We start from the raw sequence: 27,417 nt of genomic DNA, 5'->3' as shown, positions 1-27,417 counted from the left end.
GAAAGGCGTGAATGATCCTGGCTCAGTCTGAACTATAAAAAACTTCCAAAAAGTGCAAACTAGTGAGATGTGCTTTGAGTGAGAGTGTAGTTATTTTATAATCGACTTCATCAGGTCTTAGTGCAGAGGCACAGCTTAGTTTAAAGGGATATTTTTTAAAATCCTGGGAAATATGCCTATTCACATTCTTGCTGTGAGTTAGATCAGAAGATTAATACCAGTCTCCTGTCTGTGTGCTCCCCCTAAAACCACAACTTGTCATTTTAATATTACCGTTTGTGTTTGAAATAATTAAAACAACATATGTTCACTTATGAACTTTGGACATGGTCGGCTTCAGCCCCATAGTTCACGCACAGACCTTAGAGTGGTACCGAGCTTCAGTTAGCTCTCTCTTTCTTAGTCTGCAGTCCGTGTTGCCCTATCTCTCAATCCACCATCTTTGCTAAACTTGGCACACACGAGAGTTTGTGTTCTTGTGAGATTTTTGCAATTGTTCTGTGATGTGATTTTACTCAAAGCCTATATGCCATTTCCATGACCTGTACCAAGCTATTGGTGTGCATTCACCAGACAACTCCTGCTTATTCTACAATATGTAATCATACATATCCCATCATCTAGTGTGTTTTCTCTGTATTTTTTTAAGATATGTTTTTGGGCATTTTTGCCTTTATTCAACAGTGCAACAACAAGGTCCCCGTGCAGTTATGTGGCATGTGCTGTAACCATTCAGCTACCACCGCATTTTCTCAACTGTTAGTTAGTCAGTTGTTCATTATCTGTTTCTGTCTGGCTGCCAGCTGTACTTATACTTCACTGCTTTAGTTCCATGTTTCTTTCCGCTGGCTCACCAAAAAACACGTTCTAGCCTCTCGCCAACACCTGCAAGAGGAAGGGTAGCAAGCGACCACCAACCACAGCAACTTTTAGTATTCACACCTTTCGATGTGAGCACACAGTGGTTAAGAGTTAGTAAAGACACATTGCTCATGGTACTGAACACTGACACTAGACTAGTCATAGGGCATTGTGTTGATTAGTCAAACTCATGTTGCATTTAAGTTGATAATGCATTCTCTTTTTTTACTACATGATTACTTTGGGCACACATAATTTGCACAAAAATGCATAACTTGATGTAAGGAAACACAAAACCTGGTCTCTTGAATGATGGAAAACCCATTCTATGATCTTATCTGATAAGTTATTTTTCAGTTTTCTCCCAGACCTGAGGTTTGTCAGATGTACTGTAGTTTCGACTTGTACATGAGGTTTATGTTTCAACCTACCATACTGTACCTTTTTCAGACTGTTAAACATGGTGGTAGATTTGTCATAGTGTGGGCAGCTGCCACCTGTGAACTAGGTTAACATTTGCATGGCCTTGAAATGAAGCCAAAATACAAAGTCATTTTACATGAACAGGTGCATTTACAGGTATAAACTCTATTCCCAAATCTGTATGTCAAGACAGTTAAGACCTTGAGCACAATGCTGATTGAATTCAGGTTACCTTATTTACCTTATTTAAATATCAGAGTAATGATGACTTTCCTTCTTTGAAAACATGCGCAACATTTTGAGTAGGCATTAAGTCATTCTGATGAAAAAGTGTGGCTGTACTCATCATTAGGTCAGTGATACTCAAACAGTTTTTCATTAACGTCTTATTAATGTTCCTTTCCACTCAGTTTCTGCAGCTTTTGTACCTCAGTAGTTGCTTGTTGACCATTCTTTTCTCTTTTCTTTCAATCCTTCAAAGCTACTGTCAAACTAATATGAGACCACTTGACCCTACCTGTCCAACCTTGTCCCCTTTGGGTAAAATAAAATAGCTGTGAGTGAATGATTGATGGCAGCAGATAGCTGCAGCTCTCTGTCTCTGGATTGTTCAGTCTTGCCTCTCCTGTGTCTCATTTCCTTGATTATTGTTTCACTTTATTTAGGATCACTTTCATTTCACATATAATACATTTTTCTTTGAAAATATGTGTTTATCCCCATATAGTCACGTAACTTGTGCTCAAATGAAAATGGAGGCAAATGGGGACAAACCACTTCTCCATTGTTTGACCTTATGCAAGCATTTCTGTGTATTTGATTTAATAGAATCTGAACACATTTATAGTCGCAGAAAAATATTCCTGTAGCATGTACCAGGCTATGTTATGTTGTGACACACTTGTGATCAGCTGTCTTTTTATTTTTACAGGGACAGTGCACATTGATCAATATTACTGTAAATGTGCCAGTGTTAGCTGAAAGACAGGTGAATAAAAATGTATACAATTTTAATATATCTTTTAAAAACTAAGGTGGTTTAATGATTTGAGATAAAATTCTAAAATCATCATTAAACATATGTTATTATATGGTATAGTATAGCTAAAATCTGTTCACCCTCAGATAAAATGGGAACAGTAACGGGCACAGCTATCATATTCTGGTTAGAAACTGATACCTACGAGTAACCATTATGATATATGAAATTAAATCAGTGGGCTAGCACACTTTTGTGCTGGTATTGCATGAGGAGGCAGAAGTGACTTCGTCACTGCTGTCACATCGACACCGAGTGACTGAGTGGAGGGAGAGAAGTGCAACCAGAGAGGCATGATGAGGTCGCCTGTCAGTGTGAAGCAACAGGAAATCATCTGCATCTGATGTCTACCACTTTACACACACACACACACACACACACACACACACACACACACACACACACACACAAGAACACACACAAGCACACATGTAATAGACAATAAAAAAGACAATACTTTTAAGCACATAGGCGCACATACTACACAATACAGGGCTGTTTGGACATGCAAACAATACACATAAAAATGAGGAATAAAAGACACATACACACATGCACAGGCCACATGATAGTTAGCTGTCTGAACTTATGCTGAGCCCAGACTCTGTCAGAGAGAAAATGTGTGTAGTTCCCTTTCTATGGGTCATCACTTCCTGAGGAAAAGCATGACCACACACACACACACACACACACACACACACACACACACACACACACACACACACACACTCACACACACTCCGGTCTCCTCTCATCTCCTGTCACTGCCACTGCCACTTAGCTGCTAGTCACTGAGTTGACACTTAACACTCTAAATTGAAACAGGAGAAATAAGGTGAGTGGACTATACCCTGTGTGTGTGTGCATGTGTGTGTTTGTGTGTGGCTGCCATTCAGTTGGTCATGTTACAAGCTACATGTTATTATCTGCCATATGTGATAAACATGCTTTAGACTGTCAGGTAGCTGGCATTTGGACATTTAATTATGGTGTGTGATTAGCTGGTTTCCATTTTTAGTCTTTTAAGAGCAGACATCAGTGCTTATCAGTGTGATACTGTGGGTCAACTGGTTTTATTTGACACACAGTTTGCCTTCTCTCAGATACTTTGTCACCTCATGAGCTGGCTTGGGTTTGTGTGAAAGAGCAATGTTGTGATATTTGGTAGGGCCAGTAGGCTCCGAAACCTGCTCATAGTTTTTCGTTCAGGTTTTTGTAACTCTGTCATGTGAGGTAGCTCCGTACTGTCCGTATTCTTCAGACCGTCCTCTGTCTTTTGTGCATTTTTGTGTAAATCCACAAACTGAGTGCTCTTTTGAAATAAAGATACAAAGTTTAAATTAGAATTAGATGTGAAGTTGTTTATTTAGTTATTGTATATATTTTAGGATTAAAGAATAGCTCTCTCAACAATTCAAACTGTATGTAGATGACTATGTTGTCTGAAATGCAGAAAAGCACATTTCCTTTAGGTGTTGCCTCCCCCTCAACCCGACCCTTTCAGCCTGACCTCAGGTTGACCTGATGTTTACAATGCTCCACTTTCCTAGCTTTGGAAGATGAAATACAGAAATTTGATTAAAAATGTAACAGAAATCAGAGAAAGGTTGGGTGCTGTTTTACTCAGAGCTGTGCCAAGCAGACAGAGATTGTGGTTTTTAACCTCGCACTGTGCCAAGCTTTGAAGTTTCATGAGTAAATTCAGTACCAACCAAGCAAGTGGGTTTTCAAATGCGAGGAGACTCTCGATTCTGATGAGAGGGCAGACCAGACCTCTGGCTGCACCTGGTTTTCCATTACTCTCCTGTTTGATCATTTAGATAAAGAGGGGGAAGGCCCTTTCAGGTAATTCTTCCTATCGTGGCTTCACACCACCAAAGTAAAAAAAGTGCTAATTTCCTGAAGAGTGAAGCAGGATGGCATTCTGCACCACTTTCAACCTTTTATGCCCTGCTGTTGATGTGAGAGCACCTGATTACCATTTTATTTTGTAAAATCAGCTACTTATAGTATAGCATCATCACAACACGTGATTTTTCCGGTGTCCCACAGTTTCCTCATGCAGGGCTAACCAGGCAAAAACCAAGCACACTGAATCTTTTCAAAGAAATTGTGGGGACTGTGAGACGTGCAGGCGGGCATATCTTTGTTTTAGTCACTGACGCTGAACCACATGCTGTTTTACATGAAGAGGTCAGGAAGTCACAGAACTCTGTGCACTCACTTTGTTTGTGTCACACTTACACATTTATATACACGGGACAACTGTGATAATATAAAAGGTTTACTATGCAAAAGTTTAAAAAAAAGCAGACCACACCTTCTAGAGGGTAAAAACTCTGTAACCTGTCACTTTGTCTTGAGGATGTTTTAAAGAAACTTGTCAAGTATTAGAATGAGCTAAATTAGGGCGTTTGTATTTTCCTTTGTATATACTGCATATTTCAGGGTTCTCATGTAGCAACCTAAATAACAATGCTTTTGATCAGGTGAACGCGTGGTTTGACACTAGTGATGCAGCTCTCACCCACAGAGTGGAGCATAGTTTTTATTCAAACAGAAAAGATAAGAGTGGTAATGCCTCTGAATGCAGCAGGGCAGGTTCTGCTTTTTGTCTTTGACATTACTAAATATGCCAGACCGGCTTCTTTGTGGACTACTGTTGTGTCTTGAACGGCTCCGCTCTTTGTGCATTTTCTTTGCATGACTGTCAAATGACTCCTACAGTGTAGGAGGCTTTCACACCCTCAGAAGAAATTATGGTGATACTGAATATTTCCTGACTGCAGGGCTTATTCATTGTGAGTTTTTTGAGTTATTTTAGTTTTATTGCTAAGCTTTAAAAGCGTTTTCTGTGTTGTTACTTTCTGTATATAAACTGATGAAAAAAAGCCAGGTCATTTAAAATTCAATAAAACTTTTAAGGGATAACTTACATATTAGAGAACAGATTAAAACATGCAACATAGAATACAAAATTGAAGGATTTCAGCCACTTTCTCTACAGAAATCTGATCCCCAGCCTTTGCTTCAGTCTCTTCTGGACTGAATCATTGCCGTTGTGAAGAAATATGAACGTGAAAAAATATTTCATTCGTTTTGCAACTTTGTCCCTGAAGGAAAGATTTCACATCTCGCTGTTTGAGCTCTTAGTTGGATCTCTTTTTTCCTGGACTGCTGCTTTCAGGCTGGGAGGACAACGTCATTACCACTCCTAAAGTTAACATAACTTTAATTTACTTAACATGCTTTATTAGATGATTGTTGCGCCCAGTGTGTTGGCTCACGAACCACACGGAGCATCAGTGTGGTTCCTAAGTACAGTAGCTTGCCAGACCTGCCTGCCAGTTTGCCGTTGGTCTTTTGTTATTATATCATGTCTGATGCAATAGTTGATAGAAATACTCCTACACACTGTACTCTTACCTGGAAGACAAGTTCTGACGTGGAAATCTGAGAACTGGCACATGCTCACACACACACCCATTCGCAAACACAACACACACTGCAAAGCCTTACTTATCATCTGTCACCTTTTCTAATGTCTGACAGGGTGTTTGCCCATACATCAGTCACAGACACAAACACATTGAATTCAGCAGATTTGGTCCGTTTTGATAAACACTGTCAGGAGAAAAGTTACAGTACAAACTTGTTTCACCTTTGATTACGACATGATTTAAGCACTTTGGTTTAACTGCCAAGCTGCAGCAGCCTTCCTTTTTTTCTTTGTGTGCTGAAAAGCCCTCTGAATATAGAGCAGCACTGACATGAATCTCCTAAAAGATGGGGTTTTCTCAAAGCCTCTTGGGTGCAGTTTGATTTCTTGAAGTGGTCTGGGGACTCGCTCCCTGTCACCCCTCTCACTTTATCTCTCTTATACTTCATCTCTAGAGCTCTCTCTCCCACTAGATTTCTGACTCTGTATAATGACTTGATGCCAACCAGGACACAAGTTGCTCCAAAGCTCACTCTATTTTCGGTTCAGATCGGCTGGCAACCAGCCAACAAACGGAAAAATAACTAGGTTTCTCTGGTTATTAATAGTCAGCATTTTCCCCGCAGCAGCTTCCAAGGCAGTGGAAGCTACAGCCTGCAGATACACACACACATTCCTGTTTCTCTCTTGTTCTGAAACAATGTCACAGTCAATGTGAATTTTAAGTGGATCCCCTGCTGATTTTAGTTGCCACATTCCAAACAAGTAAAAAAGGAAACAATAAGTTATTGAGCGAGGAGGATGTTTGTTCCACGGGGATGTTTTGCCAAGTAATTTGGAGCCATTTCAAGCCATTTTTATACCTGGTGTGACTGTGCCATCTCAGTATTCTTATTTTAGATTTGTCCTGTTGCATAATTCATCGCATTCTTTGTTGCATCGGGCACTCGAGGTTGATTAGGGGAGGTTTATTTTGAGATTTCGTGTTGGTTACAAAGGGTTGTTTGCCAAGCCAGGTGGTTCAGTGAACAGACCTTTTACTCTATTGATTATTTATAAACTGTTGTTAGTTCTTCCTCCCTCTTAAAGATTGGAAAGTGATAAGATAGGTAGTTTCCAGTTTGGATGTTTAGGAAGACGTGGATCAGCTTTTTTCCTCCTAGAAAACCCCCATGAAAAAAACACAGCCAACAATGAATTGATCCTACTAACAAGTATTGTCTGTGTAGCTGAAGCCTAATTGAGCTTCCTCTGTGCCATAGATCTACACTGTTGTACAAAAACTATTACAGTGTTCCTTCCTACAATGAACATGTGCACTGAAGAATATTTTATCCCACACACACCATTCTTCTGCCATAAATACTTACAAGAGCACCAAATATGTATTAATCCATGGTGGAAAATAGTCCTCAACAAACATAGGATCCTATATAGAGTGAGCAGATTTACTCCTGTTTGAGTAACTTAAAACTACAATGACCAGCTGTCTTGGGAAATTATTTAGACTGATTTAAAATTAAACTATATATATTTTGACCCATTCTTAAGGATTTACATCTTCGGTAGGAACAAATGGGGTCACAGTAGGAAAGTTGGAAAGCATTAAGAGACTGACTAGCACACTGTAGGTTTTGGTGGGATGGTATTATCTCATGGTCATTTGTTGATAAAGATCACCAATCTTATCCTTCAATATCTTAACTTTTTTTGATATTATTCAGCCTTACTTTTCAAAACTGCATCTTTGATTTGTGGCCTTGGTTCCTTGAAAATGTTGTCTCTTGTCATGAATTCAAACAGCTTCAAACAAGTTACTTTAGTCGTAGGGCCTGTAGTTTAGAAAGTCAATAGATCATAAAAACAACATATTCTACTATTTTCTGCAGAAGCACACGACCTTGTACAAACTTGCCACTGATTATATAGCCTTGATTTGTGAGGCTTTCGTGTGTACTGTTGTAAACGCTGATGACTGGACTTTGACCATCTCGGCTGACTTCTCTCCTCCAATGGCTGATCATCTGAGTTAGATATTGGAAAGACTGAAAAGAGGAGCTTTCATTCATTTGTACAACACAGAGCTGAATATCTAATGGGAGTTGTATGGTAGACCCCTGTGTCGGAGACTTTCTGAATGTTGATTAAATCATTTTTCATACATTTTCAGGTCCATTTGTTCATTTCTCTTCAAGTAGCAGATAGTTTGTTAAAGGATAAATCTGGTCATATTCTATGCTGTCAACAAATCCCGTGAAAAGACCAAAGCCAACAATGAAATGATCCTACTAACAAGTATTGTCTATGAAGTTAAAGCTTATTCTTCTCTGCTGTAGACCTCCGTTGTTCTCCGAGTGTCATGTTCCTTCATATATGAAAAGTGTAGGTTATTTTGAGTCAATCCCACATACATCATTCTGCTTCTTTAAATATTTCCTGGAGCACCAAATGTGTATTAATCCAAAGCTGAAAATAGTCCCCAACAAATACATATCAAACTACTGTGCTCAGCTGTTTTAGGAAATTATTTAGACTGTTTTAAAAATGAAAAGTAACATTTTTTCCCCAGTGGCTCACTTGGCCAGTAGATCAGAGTTTTACTGGCCCCTTGTATATTTCCACTGCCCCGGCAGCCAAAAAATGAAAATAACTCATTTTTTCATAATTTTGGTGATTTATTATACATAATATGTACAACAGTGAAACTCCCTTTAGATTTGGTTGTTTTACTTTAGTTATTGATATATAATGTTGATATATTACACAAATATGCAAAATGGGTAGGACAAATGCTTTATGTCGAGGGATAGGCACATATTGGATCAGTAAATGAATGGTGTTTAAATGTAGGTTTTTCCATATTTTGTGTAAAGACAGATAGTATGGAATACATAGGGAGAAGAGAACAGAATTTATGATAATAACATTTCAGCGAGTATGGATGACCTTGATAATAAACTCAATTAAACAAATTAACATTAACAACATTAAATAAATGCTGAGAGATCTGCAGAAATGTACTGGTGAACAGTGAGAGAAAGAACATAATGACATTTAACCTCAGGTTAGTTACTTTAGGTTTAAACCTATATTAAACGCAGTTCAACAAACAGAGACAGAGCAGGAGCCACAGAGTTGAAAGATACACCTCAATAATGTCATAAAAAATACTCCTGGTGATCAGCAGCAAGCATTTCATTGGTTTTAACTAAACTGTATATGTTGCCGTTCATAAACCTTGGTGTTTCCTGCAGACACTGCTGCTGTCAAAGTCACACAGAAGACATGCATATAACTACGCAGTGAGGATGCTAACTGGCTAGTGAGTTAGCCAGAAAACTGTACAAAACATACCACAGTCGCTGTTTTCTACGTAGGAGTATTGTTGCTTCCACAAAAGTAGAAAGGTCCTCTTTCTTTTCATAGCCTTGTAAGTTTTTTTCACTGACATTTTTTTTGAGTACTGGTACACCGTATTTGGTGACCCACCAGATTCACCGGTAAGAGGCTAGCGGGCTAAAATGCAGCCTTCCCCACGTGTTTTTCAGGAAATCATGATGCATTTCACTAGTAATATGTCTCGAAAACGCACTCATGTTGCAGACTCTGATTAGCCGTCACTGGCCCATCTGGGCCAATCAACTTAACCTGCATAAACTGTCACTGGCTTTCACTTTCACAGTATGAACAAATGGGCTGAGGGCAAAAAGCCACAGAAAGGGCAGGGAAGTCAGACAGTATTGAGAGACAGACTAACAAAATATTTATTATCGCCAGCCTTATGCTTTAATAATGCTGACCAAAATCCAAACCAAAATAGATATTTTCTTTCCAGGAAATATAAATAAAAAGCAGATAGCAAATATCAGAATGTTACAGCAGTTTTCAGCACCAACCCAGTCCATCATTACTAATCAGTAACACATTTTGGCACTCAGAAGGTGCAGTCTGTTCCACTCCAAAAGCTAGAATCGTACATCCCTGGCCTCAGACAGACTGAGGCTCAAACAGTGCTGCTTTGTGTGTCCTTTGGTTGGGCAATCACACAGTGAGCCACCCAAACAGCAACAGAGGAAGATGGTGTTATGAGCATAAGAGACGTTCCTCAGTGCCAGAGTTCGTCTTGTTCTCCCTGTGACACAATCTGCCTCCCTGTTTACTAGATAACAGACAGACTACAGGAACAAACCGGATGGATACTCATCATGGCGTTATTATGGGAGTGTGTGTATGTGTGTACGCATTGTTTATGTTTTGGGCTTTTCTCAACAGACAAACATAAGTCATTAACACAACGTACATTGCTGCGTGTGGGTTTGTCTACATATATTTTCATGGTCATCTCTTCCTCTGCTTTTCCTCCGCTCTCCTTCTCTTATCTTCCTCCCTCTCATTCTCCCTTTCCTCTCTCTCCCCTCCTCTCTATTGCTGATTCTTGTAGTGTTGTTTTATTTTAACAAGGCCACATGCAGTCAACAAAGGGTATTGCATCAGCTAACGCGTCACTGCTTCATCTCTCTGCACAGTAGACATGGTGGACACCCAGCAGCTCCTAGCCTGGCCTGTCAGTTTCAGTCTGAGCGCCGTGGATCTGTCAGAGCTGGACGACAGCTCCCACTCCCTCGACATGAAGCATTTGTCCACATTAGACTACGCCTCCATCTCCTCCTCCTCCTCCATCCCTTCCACCATGTCTCCCTCACTGGTATCTGCCATCTCCGTCGGTGTGGCCTATGACTCCAGTCCACCACAGAGTGAAGACCACCTGACCAACATGGACTACACAAGCATGCACAGCTACAGGGCAGAGCTAGACACGCACAGTAAGTCTTTGTGATGGGTGTAACCAGAGCTAAAACTTGTTATATTGTTTCTTTGTTATTCCTGATTAAATGCAAACAAACGCTTATCAGCAAAATTGGCTTGTAGGAGGTGGAAATTGATTTATTTGCAACTTCTTTGAAGCAGAGCAAGAACTCACATAAGGAAGTGTCTTTGTGAAAAGGCTGCAGGCTTACTGTCGGGGTATTTAAGATATTTATTCATACGTCTGCTGAAAATCTTAGAAGAGTGGTTAGTTTGATATTACATAGTTTAATGGATATAATAGGTGTTTTGGTTTTTTTTTAAATTATGTATTCACTTTAGCTTTCTGTTTGTCTGCCTACTTGGTGTCTTACTTGCCTGATGATCTGTTTTTCTGTCAGATTCAATCAAGCTGGAGCCGCAGTCACCACCACAGTATGCTGACAGTCCTGTTTTCTCCAAGCTCCAGGATGATACATCAACGGCATCGTCGCTAAACATTGAGTGTCGTGTGTGTGGAGATAAAGCCTCTGGGTTTCATTATGGCGTCCATGCCTGTGAGGGCTGTAAGGTAGGACTGAAAGATATTAGTAAAAATTGAAAAAAAAAAGATGTTTAAACCCCTGGATTATATTACTAGTGACTAGTGTTGCAACTAATGATTATTTTCATTATCGATTAATCTGCTGATTATTTTCTACATTAATTGATTAATCATTTAGTCTATAAAATGTCTATAAATTGTGAAAAAGACCCCAAAGATATTCAGTTAACTATCACAATAGACAAAAAAAGCAGAATGTTTTGAATTTTTGTTTAAGAAATGGCTTTAACAATTATTCAATAATCAAAATAGTTTCAGATTAATTTAATTACTTCAGCTCATCGCACTGTGCAGACTGCCTTCTGCTTTGTAGGGCTTCAGACATCTCAAGCTTGAAAGTTTATTCAAATTAAAAGGGTCGTTTTGTTTTGTTTTGGCTTGAGGGGATTCCATACAGCAGTGTTTTGTTTTCATACTGTTGTTCAGTTTTCGCGAGTTTGTACGGAATTTTTTAAAAAAAATTTCTGTTTTCTTTTTCGTTTATAAATGGTCTGGCTACCAGTCATTTTAGAGACACATACTGTGGCTTTAATTACAGCACACAGTAGTGGAAACTAAATTGGTCGCTGCTCTAAAATAGTAATGCTCAAGATCAAGAAAAAAAAGTCACTGCCGTGCCACCTTCGAGTCATGTCAGGAAATGACAATGGGTGTAACGATTTCTACAACGAATCACAAGGTTTTGTTTTTCTGCCAGTCTTCCTTTTTCTGTCACAATGTGTCACTCTTAGTTGAAACATGTTGGTGGAATAACTAATTCTATAATGGATGGAGAGAAGTGTGCAATTTTTCATCTTTTTGATGTCTGTCACTTTAACCACAAACCCCATACATTTTCCACTCAACAGAGGCTTGTGCTCATACAGACATACAGCCAGCCCCTCAAACTCTGTCTATCTGTATAGAGTATAAATAACTAATAGAGTGCGGGGGAAGTTTCACACATGTTTCCATTTTTTGACATTGTCCTCCAAAGAAATGAAACAGCAGCAATACCTTGCCTTTTGTTCCAAGAAATTTTCATGTCTAAATGATTTCTAACAAATATCTATATAAAGCTGCTTGACATGTTGTGTTCCATCAAGTCTCTACAGTGTAAAAAAAAGATTACCCTAACCCTGTAATAGACTTTCAATAGAATATGGTACATTTTGTTAGATTAAATGGCTTTTTATTACAATAAACATACATCTACCTTGTGAATACTCTGACACCTTTTATAATATAGTCTTATATTATTTTTACTATAGCATTCATCTATAGATTTTATAAATGACCATTCAATTTAACACATCACCCAAAGAACTATTTTTATTTTAAATTTTGCTAAAAGTCACCTGTAATTAAACAAACTTGAGATATGAAACTTGTTTTTAGACAACATTTTAGAATAAAACTTTGATACACACTGAGTGACCAAAAAAATGGAAACATCTGTATGATGTAACTCAATGCAATACAGTACAATAGACCTTCAGACCTAAATACTGCCTTAATACAGGATATGTATGGTAATATTGTTTTAGGTTGTTTTTTTCAATCGTCAACATTAAAAGGCCAAAACCAACAAAGAACTGATGTCACTAACTTGCCTGACAAAGTTAATTCCACTGCACCACACAGTAGACCTCCATTGTTGAGTTTGCTAGTTCTCTAGTTTGGGTGTTGACTAAATTTTATAGTACATTTTGTTCACCTCATCTACATATTGCAGGAACAAAAGGTATTAGTCTAAATTATACTGTACCTTCAGAGGCTGAATGAACGTAAGGTACTGTAGTCATTGTTCTTCTTGAGTCCCAGGGGAGACTCACCAGAAGAGGGGGTCAGCCAAGCAGGCAAACACTTAATTGTTTTAAAACAGAAAACATTCTTTATTGAGGTGGAGTCTTGACCCCCCCTTTAACTTCCTTGTCCTTTAAATAACCTACGATTAAAAACGAACATCTGTGGATTGAAGGAATGAAGATGCCAAACACACCAGCTTCCACTTATATTGTGCAGATGTGGATTTTTTTCACTTTGGGAAAAGAGTTAAGTTTTTCTTTTTGTGTCTCATTTATTATGTTCATTTTTTCTTTCCATTAGCTTTCTTATTCATCATAGACAAACACTGCAGTAATCAACAAACTTGTGACTGGGTGTAGGAGTGTGTGTGGGGAGTTTGACCATGGCTGCATAGCTAATAGCTGAGATAAGCACAAGTCTTCCTTTAGTCCCAAGGTTGAAAACATCAGAGTGCTAAAACGCCATCTGCTTTTAAATGCACTTGTGGACAATGTGATTGATTTCCTCACAGATTAGAAAGAATCAGGTGTCTACTCTGCGTCTGTCAATCAATAGACATTTTGTGCTGCTCCACCAAAAAGTAACTTGAATCAGAATATAAATTATTAATAGAAAATGCAAAAACTAAAATGATTAGTGATGTGTACTTTCTCTTTCGTGTAATCTTCCACCTTCTCCTCTCTTTTCTAAACTATAACAAAGATATAGATATTTCCTGTACTAACAAGGCGCATACAGTACTTGCTAGTCTTCGCAAGATGTGTTTCTTAACTTTGTGTCTGACCATACTTTTATTTGCCAATCCAATACACGTACTGTCTCAATCATTTTATTTTCTCAAAGAAAAGAGTTACATTAATATAAATAAATGCATATTTCCTGCAGGAAGACTGCTGAAGAAATCTATAAGTAGAATACTTAGAAGTGGCAGTGTAGAGCAAAGGTAAAAAGAAAAACAACAGATGCCTGGTGACAATTCCTGTAAGTAATTGTCTGTCTTTCTCTTTCGTAGGGTTTCTTCAGACGCACAATCAGGTTAAAGTTGGTGTACGATCACTGTGATCTTCACTGTCGCATTCACAAGAAGTCTCGGAACAAATGCCAATACTGTCGCTTCCAGAAGTGCCTCAATGTTGGCATGTCACACAACGGTAAGATAGTTGATACTGTCATCACACCTTTTATAATAATCAGTGGGCAATCACAGCATGTATGATGTCCTTATCATACATGCTTATTTTTTTAGCAAAGATACATTTCAGTATGAAAAAACATTTACAGTAAGGCCAGAAACAGCTAAACGACACGACAATAACAGAAGCGTGTATGTTCTTTAGGCAGGTATAAACCCTCTGTTTATTTTTCAATTCGATTCAGTTTTATTTATATAGCACCAAATCACAACAAAAGTCATCTCAGGGCACTTTTCACATAGAGCAGGTTTAGACCGTAGTCTTAAATTTACAGAGACCCAACAATTCCCCCATCAGCAAGCACTTGGTGATGGCGGCAAGGAAAAACTCCCCTTTAACATGAAGAAACCTCAAGCAGAACCCAGCGCTAGGTGGGCAGTCATCTGCCTTATTTTCACAGTAAATAAGCAGATGTAGGTTACAAGATAGGTTCCTTTTTGTGGCTCCAGTGCCTTTTGCAGATACGTCTTCACCACACTGCTGCCAATTGGGTGTTTGAGGTGTTGTGGTCATACATGCAGCATCGTACACCACTGTCTTATCACAACCCTCGGATCATTTTCAGTTCCCATCACCCCTTCAATGTACCTGTCACCCCAACAGCAAATTCAAAGGTTAAATTGCGGTCCAAGGCCAACTTTAAACCCCACCCCACCCTCATGTGCCTGCCTTTGTGGCTGTCTATATTAGGCCTCCCAAGGCTCAAAACAACAAAAAGCAGTACCTGTGTTGATGATTTGTAACTCTCTGTTGCTTGTGCTGCTTTCAAGCTGAAAGAGTGAGTCACTGACTCACCTTTTTTTTATGCACAGTTGTGCAATTTGCACATTATGAGTGGAAATGCTGGAAATGCTAAAAAAAAAAGTTGTATAGATAAAAAGAAATTGCAGTAACATGCAATGACTGCAAGGTTTCTCAAGCTCCCTGAAGAGATGTAAACAGCTGCAGAAGAAGTCATCAGATCTAAGTGGACCAATGATGAGACTGTAACATTCCTCAAATTAGAACACATGACATGAGACATGAAACAAAAATAAGTACCATATTTCCATCATGTTTTCGAAATTGCTTTCTTTCGTTTGAGGCATTCTTTTAATTACGTCATCTCGTGGCACCCTTTTTTTCTGCAGTGGTTTAATGACATGGGACTGAAGAATTAGTGCCAGTAACTGTTTATCTCTACGACTCTAATTTCTAATATTCACATAACAGAGATGGATGGAAACATGCATTACATTGCATTTTCTTCTGCCAGTTTTCTAGAAATTCAGTTAAATATTGCAACTGATTGTTGTAAATGTGCCAGAGTTAGCCAAAAGGCTGTTTTTCATCCCTAGTCAGATGTTTCACAGTCAAATTAAAAGTAATAAAAGTAAAAACAAAACAGTTCTTGAACTATTTTATAAGCACGCATAATAAAAAGAGAATAATGTTAAAGATACAGGACATCATTGTTTTACATTGTCAGCCTACAATTTACAAGCAATTGCAATTACATTTTTTTCAGCGATTACACAAAACCTGTTGTGCACACATTGTTAATATATTAACTTTGATTTTAGAAAAATATGTTTGTAGTTTCAATTTTAGATTATTTAAAACACAAATGCAAAATAAAATGAAATGAGCAAATCCACATCTACAAACCCCTACACAGCCATGCTACACCTACACAGGAGTTTTCACTTGTACATTTTATGAGCACTTAAAGGCCGTCAGGAACTGCTGAAACCTCCCACACTCAGCCGCCTGTAGGCAGATCAATTGTGCTCTCAGTCCAAATGCAGTTTACTTGTGTTTCTACTGCTGTTTCTGTGTAGATTCACAAGCAGTGAGAGTTTTTGTTAGATCTGAAACAAATATACGGTTATCGCACCATGTAGTGGTTATGTTGTTCATTTATTCGAACTTTTAACACGATTATATTGACATAAATTCTCTATTCTACTCGGACATTTTACCAAAACAATTTAGTTTGATCAGTGAGAGATATCTTTCTCTGAAGAAACATCTGCCCTCATCCATCACTGTTCAGCTGTAGCCAGCTTCTCTTTTGTTAGCCTTTGTTGGCCACTGGGGCGCATCAACTGGCACAGCGGTAGCCGTTTTCATATCAAGCGCTGACACCACCTCTGCAGGTGAGTCCCAGCATGGACTTCATGACTGTGTGGGTGTGTACAGTTCGTGCTTGACTGACATCTCCCTGACTCTCCTGTTAGTTTCGTTGCACCTGTTAGGGTGGGACAGCTTACTGCTTTCACTCTTTTGATGTATGAACCTGAATCTCTTGAAAATGTTCAGCACAGTGCCACATAATTTGAGTCTAAAGATCTGGTTACTTTAACTTTCCATCCAACAAAAGTGCTTCCATCTCTGCACTGAAAAAGGATGTGATGTCACAAGTCCAAATAAATAAATATTGAGCAGAGTCAGCATGAACGGTAAACAGTGTATGAGAGCAAAGCTGCACTTTGTAGTCTGCTAGTGTAATATGGTGCAAAACAGGGTGATGGCACACTGTTAGAATAATGACATCTTCATTTCCAAATACACAGCAAAGGTCAACTATGACCTGTAAGTCTGTCAAAGATGGTCACACTGACACAGGAAACACATTCTTAAACATTTCAGTCACACATGCAAATATCTGCAGACTGTTGTGTAATTGCACTACTAAGAAGGAGTATAATCAGATAAATAATCAGAAACAGCTGTGTGGGTGCAGTGTAATGTTAGCACTGTAATGAATAAACAAGCTAGAGTTTGAGTTTCAACTTAACATTTGAGATATTTAACTTTGTTTACTTTTTTCTCTCTATTTTTTGTTTTCTTTTGCTATGTACACATATTGTATAATGCAGTTTTGAAGCTCAAAGCCCTAAATGATAGGGTGAGCACTGTCAATCTCTCATATAAAGTCATTGAAACTGAAGGCTAAATTTTTCTCCACGCCCTGTTTTTCAACTGACAGACTCTACCTTAATTTAAACAAAACATCATTATGCTCAGCTATGCCTGTTATTAGCATCTACCATATTTAGTTTTCTTACTCCTCTTTATCTGCCACTTTATCTCTACCACTTTCCCTCATATCACTTTACTGTTATTTCACGAGGGACAGTCAGTGCTTTGTAAATCTGCTCTGTGCAGGTTTTTATTTGATCAATAATTGACATCTCAGAGTACATAGACCTCAACTGATTTCTCCAAACTACTGTGTCACCACTGTGGGCTTGTTGCCCAGTTGGTGGTTGAGCCACTTTAGTTTGTATTCATTTGCTTAAGGTGTGCATTCATCACACAGTCAGCATTACACAATCATAAAAGCTGAAGTAAATGCAGAGTGCAGGCCTGAATGGAGGGATTATTAATGACTTCCACTGACAGAAAGAGAAGCGTTTAACCATTTCACAACTCAGTGTCGAATTTCATTCGCATTACAAAGAACATTTTCACCACATTCAGTATTAGATTTAGACTACAATTTGACCTTTGTCAAGTAAAATGCCACTTAAATGAAATATTTATAACTTGTGAAATTCATCGGCAAAAATTGTATTTACTGTGAGTATATAGGTTATATCCACTTTTGAAAAAGCAGCATACCAATATTTACAATCAGCATATAGATACAGCGAAATAGAAAAGGTAAAACCAGTGCACATGCAGTTAAAAAAAATACATTGATACAATGTAAGCTTATGAATACAATGACATTTCAAACAGCATCAGTAAATTTGGCAAATGATCATCTGGAATTTGCCTAAAATGTTAGAAAAGGATATCGAGGAAATACGGCTGCAAAACACCACAAAATAGATTAAAGATCTCTTTAATCTCTGGGCATCTTAGACACCGAAACCTTTGGGGGAAAAACAGAAATCAGAACTGGCTCTTTTGTTGTTTATTTGTTTATGCACAATGCAATTAATCCTGCAGAAACAGGCGAAGAAGAAACTCCGTACTCGGAGATTTAAAACATATGAGATAGTTTTTCAGGTTTTGCATTGAGCTGTGACATAGACAGACAAAGGGAAATACATTCTGCAATTACTTCACAAGACACACCTCATAAAATCAGACTTGTTACTGTATATGTTGTCACTAGTGGTTTTTCCATTTCACTCACTGATGGTATGAGTTGTGTGACTCATAGGTGTCTGAACATTGACTGCGCAGCTCTGTAAGATTTTCAGAGAAATGGAATATCTTATAATTCAGAAATTCAAATTTCTTGGAACAATCTTGGCAGGATTTCCATTCTTTAAAATGTCTTTGTGTATGAATATCAAAACTATGTTTAATGTAGTGACATCAGGACAGTTATTACTTAATGCTGTCATTGTAAAAAGATGAGTTAAGAAAGTCCAAAAATAGCCTGTCCTTTTATTTCAAAAGTTGTACAAGAAATACAAGGGAAGTACATTTAATAAAGCCCTGGAGGGCGGGAGTGGATGAACCCAGTTAAAGAGTAACTGTCCGTACGGGACGCTCCGAGAAATAAAACAAACGCCCCCGCAAGGATGCACGGGTCATTTCATTGGTCAACACTACACCTGGCCTTTTATTGGTTGGGGAATTTTGACAGGGTTATTGCACAAAAAATCTGAGAGCAGAGCAGAAATCTGGATGCAGACTTTTCACAAGTGCACAGAAGCAGCCTGCGTTGCGAGGAGAAGGGCTGAAGCTGGCGAGCAGGAAATCTGTGCGAGCAACAGTACATCTGAGTGCAAGCACACAGTTTGAGCAGAAGCAGAGCAAATCTGCGTGCAAGCAGAGACTATTTGAGTGCGAGGGCAGGGTTTTGAGGGAAAGAATTACAAAATCTCAACATGAAATCAATAAATCATGTTCTCAGATTGAAAGACCACGCTCTTGAATAAAGATAGGAAAAAAGCCCCATAGCCAAACAGCTGTGCAATAGAAACTGACTAAACTAACACCAGAATGGAAAAGTTCAGCAACAACTTCACCAGTTAGAGGTCAGGATAGGAACACGTAGAATATATCAGTGCCTGTTTTGTTACTTCTTATTAAGTTCATTGGTTTAACATCATAATAGCACAATATTTAAGAGGAAATTGTGTTATTTCAGGAGGAGAACTACGAGGTGATTTGTGGTTGATGATGTTGTAAATATATACACAACACAGACACTGCTGCTAGCGGTAGATCACTTAAGAAGAAAGTAGATCTGCATGTTTTATATGATGTATCACCCAAAAATCAATTACTACATTGACTCATTTAGAAAAACTTGCAGCTTAAAGGAGCTCGACTTTTTTTGCAAAATGTGTAGCACACAGAAAGACAAGATTCTGTTTATCTGTGTGATTATTCTTGCTTTTGTTTGTCTGTCTGCATGTTCTTACTGTATATATCTGCCTGCCTCTTCTTGTATGTGTGTTTATTTGTGTACTAATGCATGTTTCTATCTGTCTGTTTCCTTTCCCAGCCATTCGTTTTGGCCGAATGCCCCAGGCGGAGAAAGAGAAGCTGCTGGCCGAGTTCTCGTCTGACATGGAGCACATGCACCCGGAGGCAGCAGATCTGAGGGCTCTGGCACGGCATCTGTACGAGGCCTATCTGAAATACTTCCCCCTCACCAAGGCCAAGGCCAGGGCCATCCTCTCTGGGAAGACTGGAGACAACGCGGTGAGCAGCACTGCCTTGCATTTTTTTAATTCTTCCTTAATTTTATTTATTTCTATTTATACAAGGGGAGCATCTTGCCTCCATAGGTGAAAACCTATTAATTAATTTTCAACGGGATATCTGAATAAAGAACATTTACCACATGAACAAGATTCTTTTGTAATATTTTAGGGCCAAGGCAACATTTTCCTTTTTTGGTGGTGATTCCCTATTAAAATATAGCAAATTCTGCAGATTACTGCACAGATAAAAATAGCAACAGATGATTTTAGACCAGAGAATGTCATTTCTTAAAAAAGATGTTGAGTGTTCAGTTATTTTTTCATGTCAGCATTTCAGGCATATTCTGCTCCAGGAACTGTGTGTTTGAATCTCAGATTGTCTATAATCTTAGGTGCGCTTTATAGCTGAAGTATGTCTCTTAATCACACAAATCAGGAACAGAATCAAGTTTATTGCCAAGTAGATTTGCACTTACAAGGAATTGGCCTGTTGGTGTTGTAGAAATGGAAATGGAGATATGATGGGTGTGGTTGATCAGGTTCACACAATTAAAATCAATTAATAAGTCAATTCAGTCAATTAATAAATATAAAATAGATTCTCGGAGAGAAAAGTGTGCTTTAATAATGATAATAATAAACAGTTGAACTCGATGTTCACTCAGCAGTGAATGTAATATGGTGACTGCATATCTTTGATAAGTTGCTTGCATTTGGTTGCAGTTATCATGTCATCGGCATTTATATCTTCATCCTGCTCTAATATGAGCTGATGGACCATCTTTTTCTCCACTATGAATGAGACACACAGTGCAAGTTTGACCCACATGTTTGGTAGTTTATTTATTAATTCCACTCTGGGAAATATCACAAGCAACAAAGGCAAGGACATGTACAGTAATCCATTTTAAGCAAATAGACTGGATCGCATATTCCAACCTGAATTTCATATTGGAAATACAAACCTACTTGTCCATGAAAAATTTCTTTGTATCTTCACTTACAAAAACATTATATCACAAATACAATGGCCACAATTCGCTTCCATTTGCAGCCTTGAGTTGAAATGAAACAAACAGCTCCTCTGATTTTAAATTGTTTGACTCGCTGTCTTTGCTAAAACTTTTACCAGTATTGTCTTCACATGCTTAGTTCACATGAGGTCCTTTCAGACTATTATTGCTGCTCTAACAGGAAAAGTGGAACAACTGGTTTCTACATGTCTTGACTGTTATAAAACATCTCAGATTACAGTGGTCAAGCTATGCAACAGGATAACGTAGCTTCTCTGCAGTTTGATTCAGCTTCAACATTCCTACTCAAAACTTCAAACTAACTTATTCAGACAGTTGGTAATTTATGCGAGTGGGCTGCAGGAAAATATCCAATATCATCCATTTCTGTGTCTTTGTACTTTTACGATGTTGAACCTTTATATTCAAGAGACCCGATCAGGAAATTCATTTCATGTCAAAATCAAGTTGCAGACAGAAAACTGCAGTGAATATTCTGTAATGATCCACAGTTTGATGGTTAAAAAATAATAAAAATGGATATAAAACCCATATCTATATTTAAAATCTGCAGGATTAATGCAAAACTTGCTCCAGTACCTTTTATGGAGCATTGTTGGCAAACACAAGTCAGCATATATAACTTTCAATATCATATGAAAAATATCATCTTTGCAAATATGTTGAATATGTTTTGATAACTCATTCTTAAAGTAAAACGTGATCAAGTAAACCTCATCAGTTCAACCTTATCAAACCTCTGATTCAGATATATCTGTTTTACTAAACAACTGATCCAATCAAGTAAACTGTCATGAAGTCAAATCAATTAATTGGTCAGAATCAGTAGCTTTTGAAACTTTTAATAGAAATTGAACCAATCAAGCAACTAAAAAGCTATTTTAATAAAATATAGAAATATGTTCATTTAAATTGCGAACAGTAAACAATGGAATTGGGGGTGTTAATGAACCCAAATGTACTACTCACAATTGTTGCCCTCAAGAATAAAGTATGACCTAAACTTCTTCTTCTTTTCATTATTATTATTATTATTATTATTGTTATTGCCTTTATTAATGAGGACCAGCTGTAGAAGAAGCGTCTGCTTTTTGTTTCTCTTTTCTGTAGCTTCTTCCTGTTAAGTCAAAAGAGTTCAAGGCTCCTTTGCATCTCTTTTTCCTGCTTGTTATGACTGTTCATCACAGCGATAGCAGCTAAATGGCACAGAATCGTCTGTTTGTTTGAGGGAGTCCCGGGTTATTTACTAAACCACAGCAAACCTCCTGAAACAAATTTGGAGTCAATGATTTTAGCTTTAGTGGAATATTTACATATTTTAACATGCACGGCCTTGAAACCAGTTGATGTGTAATCAGCTTTCAACTTGAACTCCGTCAGCATTTGTGACACACCAGTAGAGTTAAAAGAAGACAACGCTTTTTACAATTCTTACCCTAAATAATTACATGTTTTAAATCGTAAAAATAGACAGAGAGCACAAGCAAGATTATGCTTGTGTACAATGAATTTGACAGTCGAAGGGGATGACTGTGATGTTTTTGTGGAATGGCCATTTTACTTTAAAACACAAACTCAACCTGCAGCCTGTATATTGATTTTCATCTCTTTAGATAAACAAGCCCAAAATACCTTACAATTGGCAGACAGCCTTTTCCAGATACCAAAGTAGTGGAAAGGTATCCTCTGACTTCCGTGATTTTGTGTTTTTCTGATGCAATTTGAAACAAGAACATGAAAATTTGACTTCTGTTTTGCTTTGATTTTCTGTTTTATCACACATTATATGCACACATATTAGTTAACGTTAGTCTATATAACTTTTGCCGAACAACGGCCACTTTTATTGTGAGTAATTATGAATAATGACAAATGCTAAAACGTGGCGTAACAATAGCACAAGTAGAGAAGGGGTCAGTAATGTCTGTTATACAGCAACGTCTATCTATAGTTCGCTACCATTGGCTAACATCAGCCACAGACTGCTGGTCACCAAGAAAGGCTGTTGCAGCAAATACGAGTGCAACTTTAAAGGCCCCATGAAATGAAAAATAGATTTCTCAAATTTTAATCCTGTGTCCCTGTGTTAATTGTTCATTTATCTCTGTATATATGTCAAAAACCAATAATAGAGTATTTTTACATCAAAATCCATCTTTTCTCTTCCTTTAGCTCCATGTATCACACCAAACTCAAAGCCCGCCCACTTTTAGCGGTCCAATCAAATGCAAAGGATTTGATTTAAATCCCTCTTGTAACTGTACACCGTTCAAATATTCTGTTTCACTGGGAAATCACAGTACAGAAGCTAAAGATGCTCTAACTTCCGTTTCATGGGGCCTTTAATTCAAATGCGTTTTTGGACTGCCCAGGTTAAAATATATTTATAAAAAAATAAAATAGCATAAAAGACGACACATTTCTACCAGCTGCAATCTGTTTAATTTCCTCACATACGGTAGGAATTGATTGTTCACATCAAAGCCTTTTTCAATGGAATAACCTGCTGTGTGATGTCCCATTATTCATTTTCCCACTATGGAAAGCAAGATTGAAGTGTAAGAATGGTGCAATTCATCTGTCAGGCTAGTGCATGTCTTGTTTTACCAAACAGTAAGCGCGACTGTAACTCAGTTAAGCTTCATTTACCTGGAAATGATGTTTTTGTCTGCCTCAGCCTGCAGCTAAGATTTATTTGCTTTGCCCATCAGACATATGAGATGTGCTGTGTTTGCTTTTGCAGTTCTGATGAATGAGCCATGACCAAAGTGCATAGACAGTATGTGATTACATCTGCAGCCCCTATGTCCTCAGAAGACCTGCAGTATGAGAAGCTGAAAGTGTTTCTTTATTTTTTTTCGCCTTTTTTCCTTTCTGTTGCTTTGTCTCGTCTCTACCTGCTCTTTCATATTCGCACAAAACTTTCCTCTTACATATATTCTTTCCTCTCCGCCTCCAGCCGTTTGTCATCCATGACATGAAGTCTCTAATGGAAGGGGAGCAGTTCATTAATTGCAGGCAGATACCCATCCAGGAGCACCAGCAGCAGACCTCCGCCCTTACACTCGGACATGGAGGTCAGTAGTACCAAATATCAAAATCTGTTTTTGTATCATTTTCTTTTCCTAATCATTTTCTATTCATTAATAAATATAGTCTCAAGATATTTTAAACATTGCTGGTTTGGGACGTAAAAAAATGTTTCTATTCACATATCGTTCATGGCAGGAATCACAGCAGCTCACCCAGGGTCGGAGTATGGGATCATGGGAATGACAAGCATCGGCGATCAGGGGCCAACAGATGCTGTGGAGCTGCGTTTCTTCCAAAGCTGTCAGTCACGCTCGGCCGAAGCTGTGAGAGAAGTGACAGAATTCGCCAAGAGCATCCCAGGATTCATCAATCTGGATCTCAATGATCAGGTGAGATGCTTCAGCTGTGCATTCGTCCACATAATCCACATCATTCACTCCAGTCTCTTGCAAACAATTTTGTTGTTGACTGATGATAATGTTTAGAGGGTTTTATGACTATAAAACCGTTACTTCACCATTTCCCAGGTAACTTTGCTGAAGTACGGTGTGATTGAGGTCTTAATCATCATGATGTCGCCTCTGATGAACAAAGACGGGACCCTGATCTCCTACGGACAGATCTTCATGACGCGGGAGTTCCTCAAGAGTCTCAGGAAACCCTTCTGCCAGATGATGGAACCGAAGTTTGAGTTCTCCGTCAAGTTCAACACTCTGGAGCTGGACGACAGCGACATGGCGCTGTTTCTGGCTGTCATTATCCTCAGCGGGGGTGAGTGTTCGTTTTTTTAGGGCATGTTGTAGATTTCATAGGTCGTAGTAATCTATGAGTACACTTATTAGCCTTAAAGTCTTTACTTGCTTTTAGTGTTGTAGGTATGATATATAATATCTTAAAATAAGTTACCCTAGACATTAATGTCATTTTTTGATCATTTCATGATTTCTCAGGTTGTGCAGTTATAATAGAAATATTAATTCTAGCAGAAATGTTCACAGAGAATATGAAGGGTTGTAAAGTGGCTCCTGTTAACAACCTGAGATATCATTTTACACGCTATCTTTGGCCAACCTTGACCCATTTATCAGTTTCCTTGGAGGCATGAGATGCTATTGGAAAAGTAATGAAGCAGAACTAAAGGTGAATGAATCATTTCATCATCATTTCATGTGGGAACAATAAACAGCAAGTATATCATCTGTAACGAGATTCAATAACTGCAAAAGTGATGTGTTGTTGACAGATTTTTATACAGTTGGATCAGGAAAAAAAGAAAAGGAGAGGTTTCGCAGACAACAACTTGAATGACTGAAAATCACTCAACTTTGATGGTTGTTGACATTATTTATGATCAGGAGGGGAGGAATCAAAGAAATCATTCCAATGGCTTATGGGTCAAGTTAACATTACATTTCTGGGGAACAAAAGATCTCCTGACATTTCTGAGCAGATCCAAACTATTTGGCCTAATGCTGCTTCAGCACATGACTGCTTGATAAAAGTCAAGCCTTGAACCCTGATGATTTAAATCAGACATTTAAGTCAATTATTAACCTAAACGATTGAGATAAAAGCTGGAGATGAAGAGAAGTAGCTTTTTCTAAAAAGCAATAATGCAGGTAGGCGTCGCATTCAGAGACAGCTTAAATCGAGAGATTGTCAACCAGAAGGAATGTTGACCTAAGAGATCTTTGATGTTTTATTTGCACCTCTCATTTTTATTTTAAATTCAGAAAATGTCCCAGAAATGTCACTGATTTATCTTCCCTGTCTCTGTCACCCATCCAGACCGTCCAGGCCTTCTGAACGTGAAGCCCATCGAGCAGCTTCAGGAGACGGTGCTCCATTCGTTGGAGCTGCAGCTGAAGCTCAGCCACCCGGACTCTCTGCAGCTGTTCGCCAAGCTGCTCCAGAAAATGACCGACCTGCGACAGATCGTCACCGACCACGTCCACCTCATCCAGCTGCTGAAGAAAACTGAGGTGGACATGTGCTTACACCCACTGCTGCAGGAGATCATGAAGGACTTGTATTAGAATTTGCTGGAAGAGAAAAGGACAAGTAGACAAAAGTGGGAAGAAAAATGAAAGAGACATTATTTTAAGAATCATGAGTTGTGAAATGAAAAGATGAAGCCCTTGTGCTGCTGGTGTGTTGTAAAAAGGGAGGCGGCCAGACAGGCTGACTGACTGAAATTGAGAAAGAGATGGGGAAGAACAGGAAAAGAGAAATCAAGGAAAGAAAGACAGAATCTGTTAGATCTTGTCTAGACAGCAGCATGTGAATAACTTGCGGTGCACAGTCATTTAGCCACTGCTGAGCCTGGACATTTTGTTATGAGTAGGCTGCCAACTTAAATATGAAACTATCCCATTTTGCACCAATCAGAACGAGCGTCTCAAACTGAAAGGCTGGGGGGACTTTCTGATTGGAAAGCAAAAAAATTATGAATGCTCAGCTCAGTCTGTTTCACACTGTGAATATTTTACACCACGTGTCACAAAGTACAGTATGTGTTGTTCATGTGCAGCTTATCTACATGTTGCGTTACAACCGTCATAGGCAGCAGAGTTTATGTGCTTCAATACCTCTGAACACACACACAAATGCATGAGCGCTCACATACACACAGACATGCACAAACAGTCTTTTTCTGTTTTGGCATCAGGGTGATGGTGCTATCTCTTTTTAATCAGCTTTATCCAAAGACAGAAATCAGATTATTGCCTGTAACATATTTTAGCTTCAGACACCTGATGAAACTGTGAGAAAGTGTGAAGCCAAGAAGAAGCACATTCCCATGATAATGTTTGCTCTGTGTGTAAACCGTATACGCCATATTGTGCCTAAGATATGCCGTTTAAAAACATTATATGTATTATACATATATAATGTATAATATGTGTTCATTCTACAGCCTTAGTTGTTTTATTTCAAATCCTGAAAAAGAAGTTGAGTTATAATTTTTACTATGAAATTATTTTGTATCTATGCAAAGTGTCCAATGTGTCTGATCAATCAGATGTATTTTTTTGCGGGGGAGGGGGAGGGGGGTGTTACACAGACAAAGGGACTGGATAAATGTGGGGGGGAGAGAAATTTGTTGTAAATAAAAATATTTTCTAACTTTTTATTTGAAATCTGTCTCGTTTTTTGATGCGTGCATGCACATGTGCCATTAAAAGCCATTTTCAAATAATGCTTCCTCTTAAGCATTCCAGTCACCCAAACTCTTGGAAATTAGTTTTACAGCCATTACATCAGCTGTCCTCGGTGTCTCTTACCAAACACACACACACCCTGTTGGAAGAATTGCAACATCTGAACTCTGCTGAACTGTGCCGGAAGACCAAGATCTGTGGATATAAATTTGATCAGCAAGCAGGGAGTTGGGTTTTATTTTTAAGAGTTCAAACTTTTTTTGACATGGTGCTTGATTATTATTTTTTTCTTCTTTGAGGTGGGGGTCCGTCATCTTTTATCCCTTCTTTTAGACGGATCAGTGTAAAGAGAGACCTGAAAAAGTGAGATAGCGGGGGG

The 27,417-nt window shown here is 38.4% G+C and overlaps 1 protein-coding gene across 4 annotated transcripts in view; it reads left to right on the top strand.

Annotated features, from left to right (window-relative positions):
• The window catches only part of pparg (peroxisome proliferator-activated receptor gamma), a 35,984-nt gene extending 8,974 nt beyond the window's left edge, over nt 1-27,010 (top strand). For 2 of the 4 annotated variants that reach the window (XM_042402816.1, XM_042402801.1), the window contains exons 2-9: nt 10,289-10,585; nt 10,970-11,139; nt 13,973-14,111; nt 19,609-19,808; nt 23,804-23,921; nt 24,073-24,266; nt 24,405-24,648; nt 25,666-27,010. In XM_042402816.1, the coding sequence (XP_042258750.1) occupies nt 10,294-10,585; nt 10,970-11,139; nt 13,973-14,111; nt 19,609-19,808; nt 23,804-23,921; nt 24,073-24,266; nt 24,405-24,648; nt 25,666-25,913 (1,605 nt within the window). In that variant the 5' untranslated portion in view covers nt 10,289-10,293 and the 3' untranslated portion in view covers nt 25,914-27,010. The remainder of the gene's footprint in view (nt 1-10,288; nt 10,586-10,969; nt 11,140-13,972; nt 14,112-19,608; nt 19,809-23,803; nt 23,922-24,072; nt 24,267-24,404; nt 24,649-25,665) is intronic. The other 2 variants (XM_042402824.1, XM_042402810.1) reach the window with 1 other exon arrangement.
• The last annotated feature ends 407 nt before the right edge of the window (nt 27,011-27,417 follow it).

Source organism: Thunnus maccoyii, chromosome 3 (genome assembly GCF_910596095.1).
Source record: "Thunnus maccoyii chromosome 3, fThuMac1.1, whole genome shotgun sequence".
Lineage (NCBI taxonomy): Eukaryota > Metazoa > Chordata > Actinopteri > Scombriformes > Scombridae > Thunnus > Thunnus maccoyii.
Note: the sequence above shows the minus strand (reverse complement) of the source record. Positions and strands in the feature narration are given on the sequence as shown.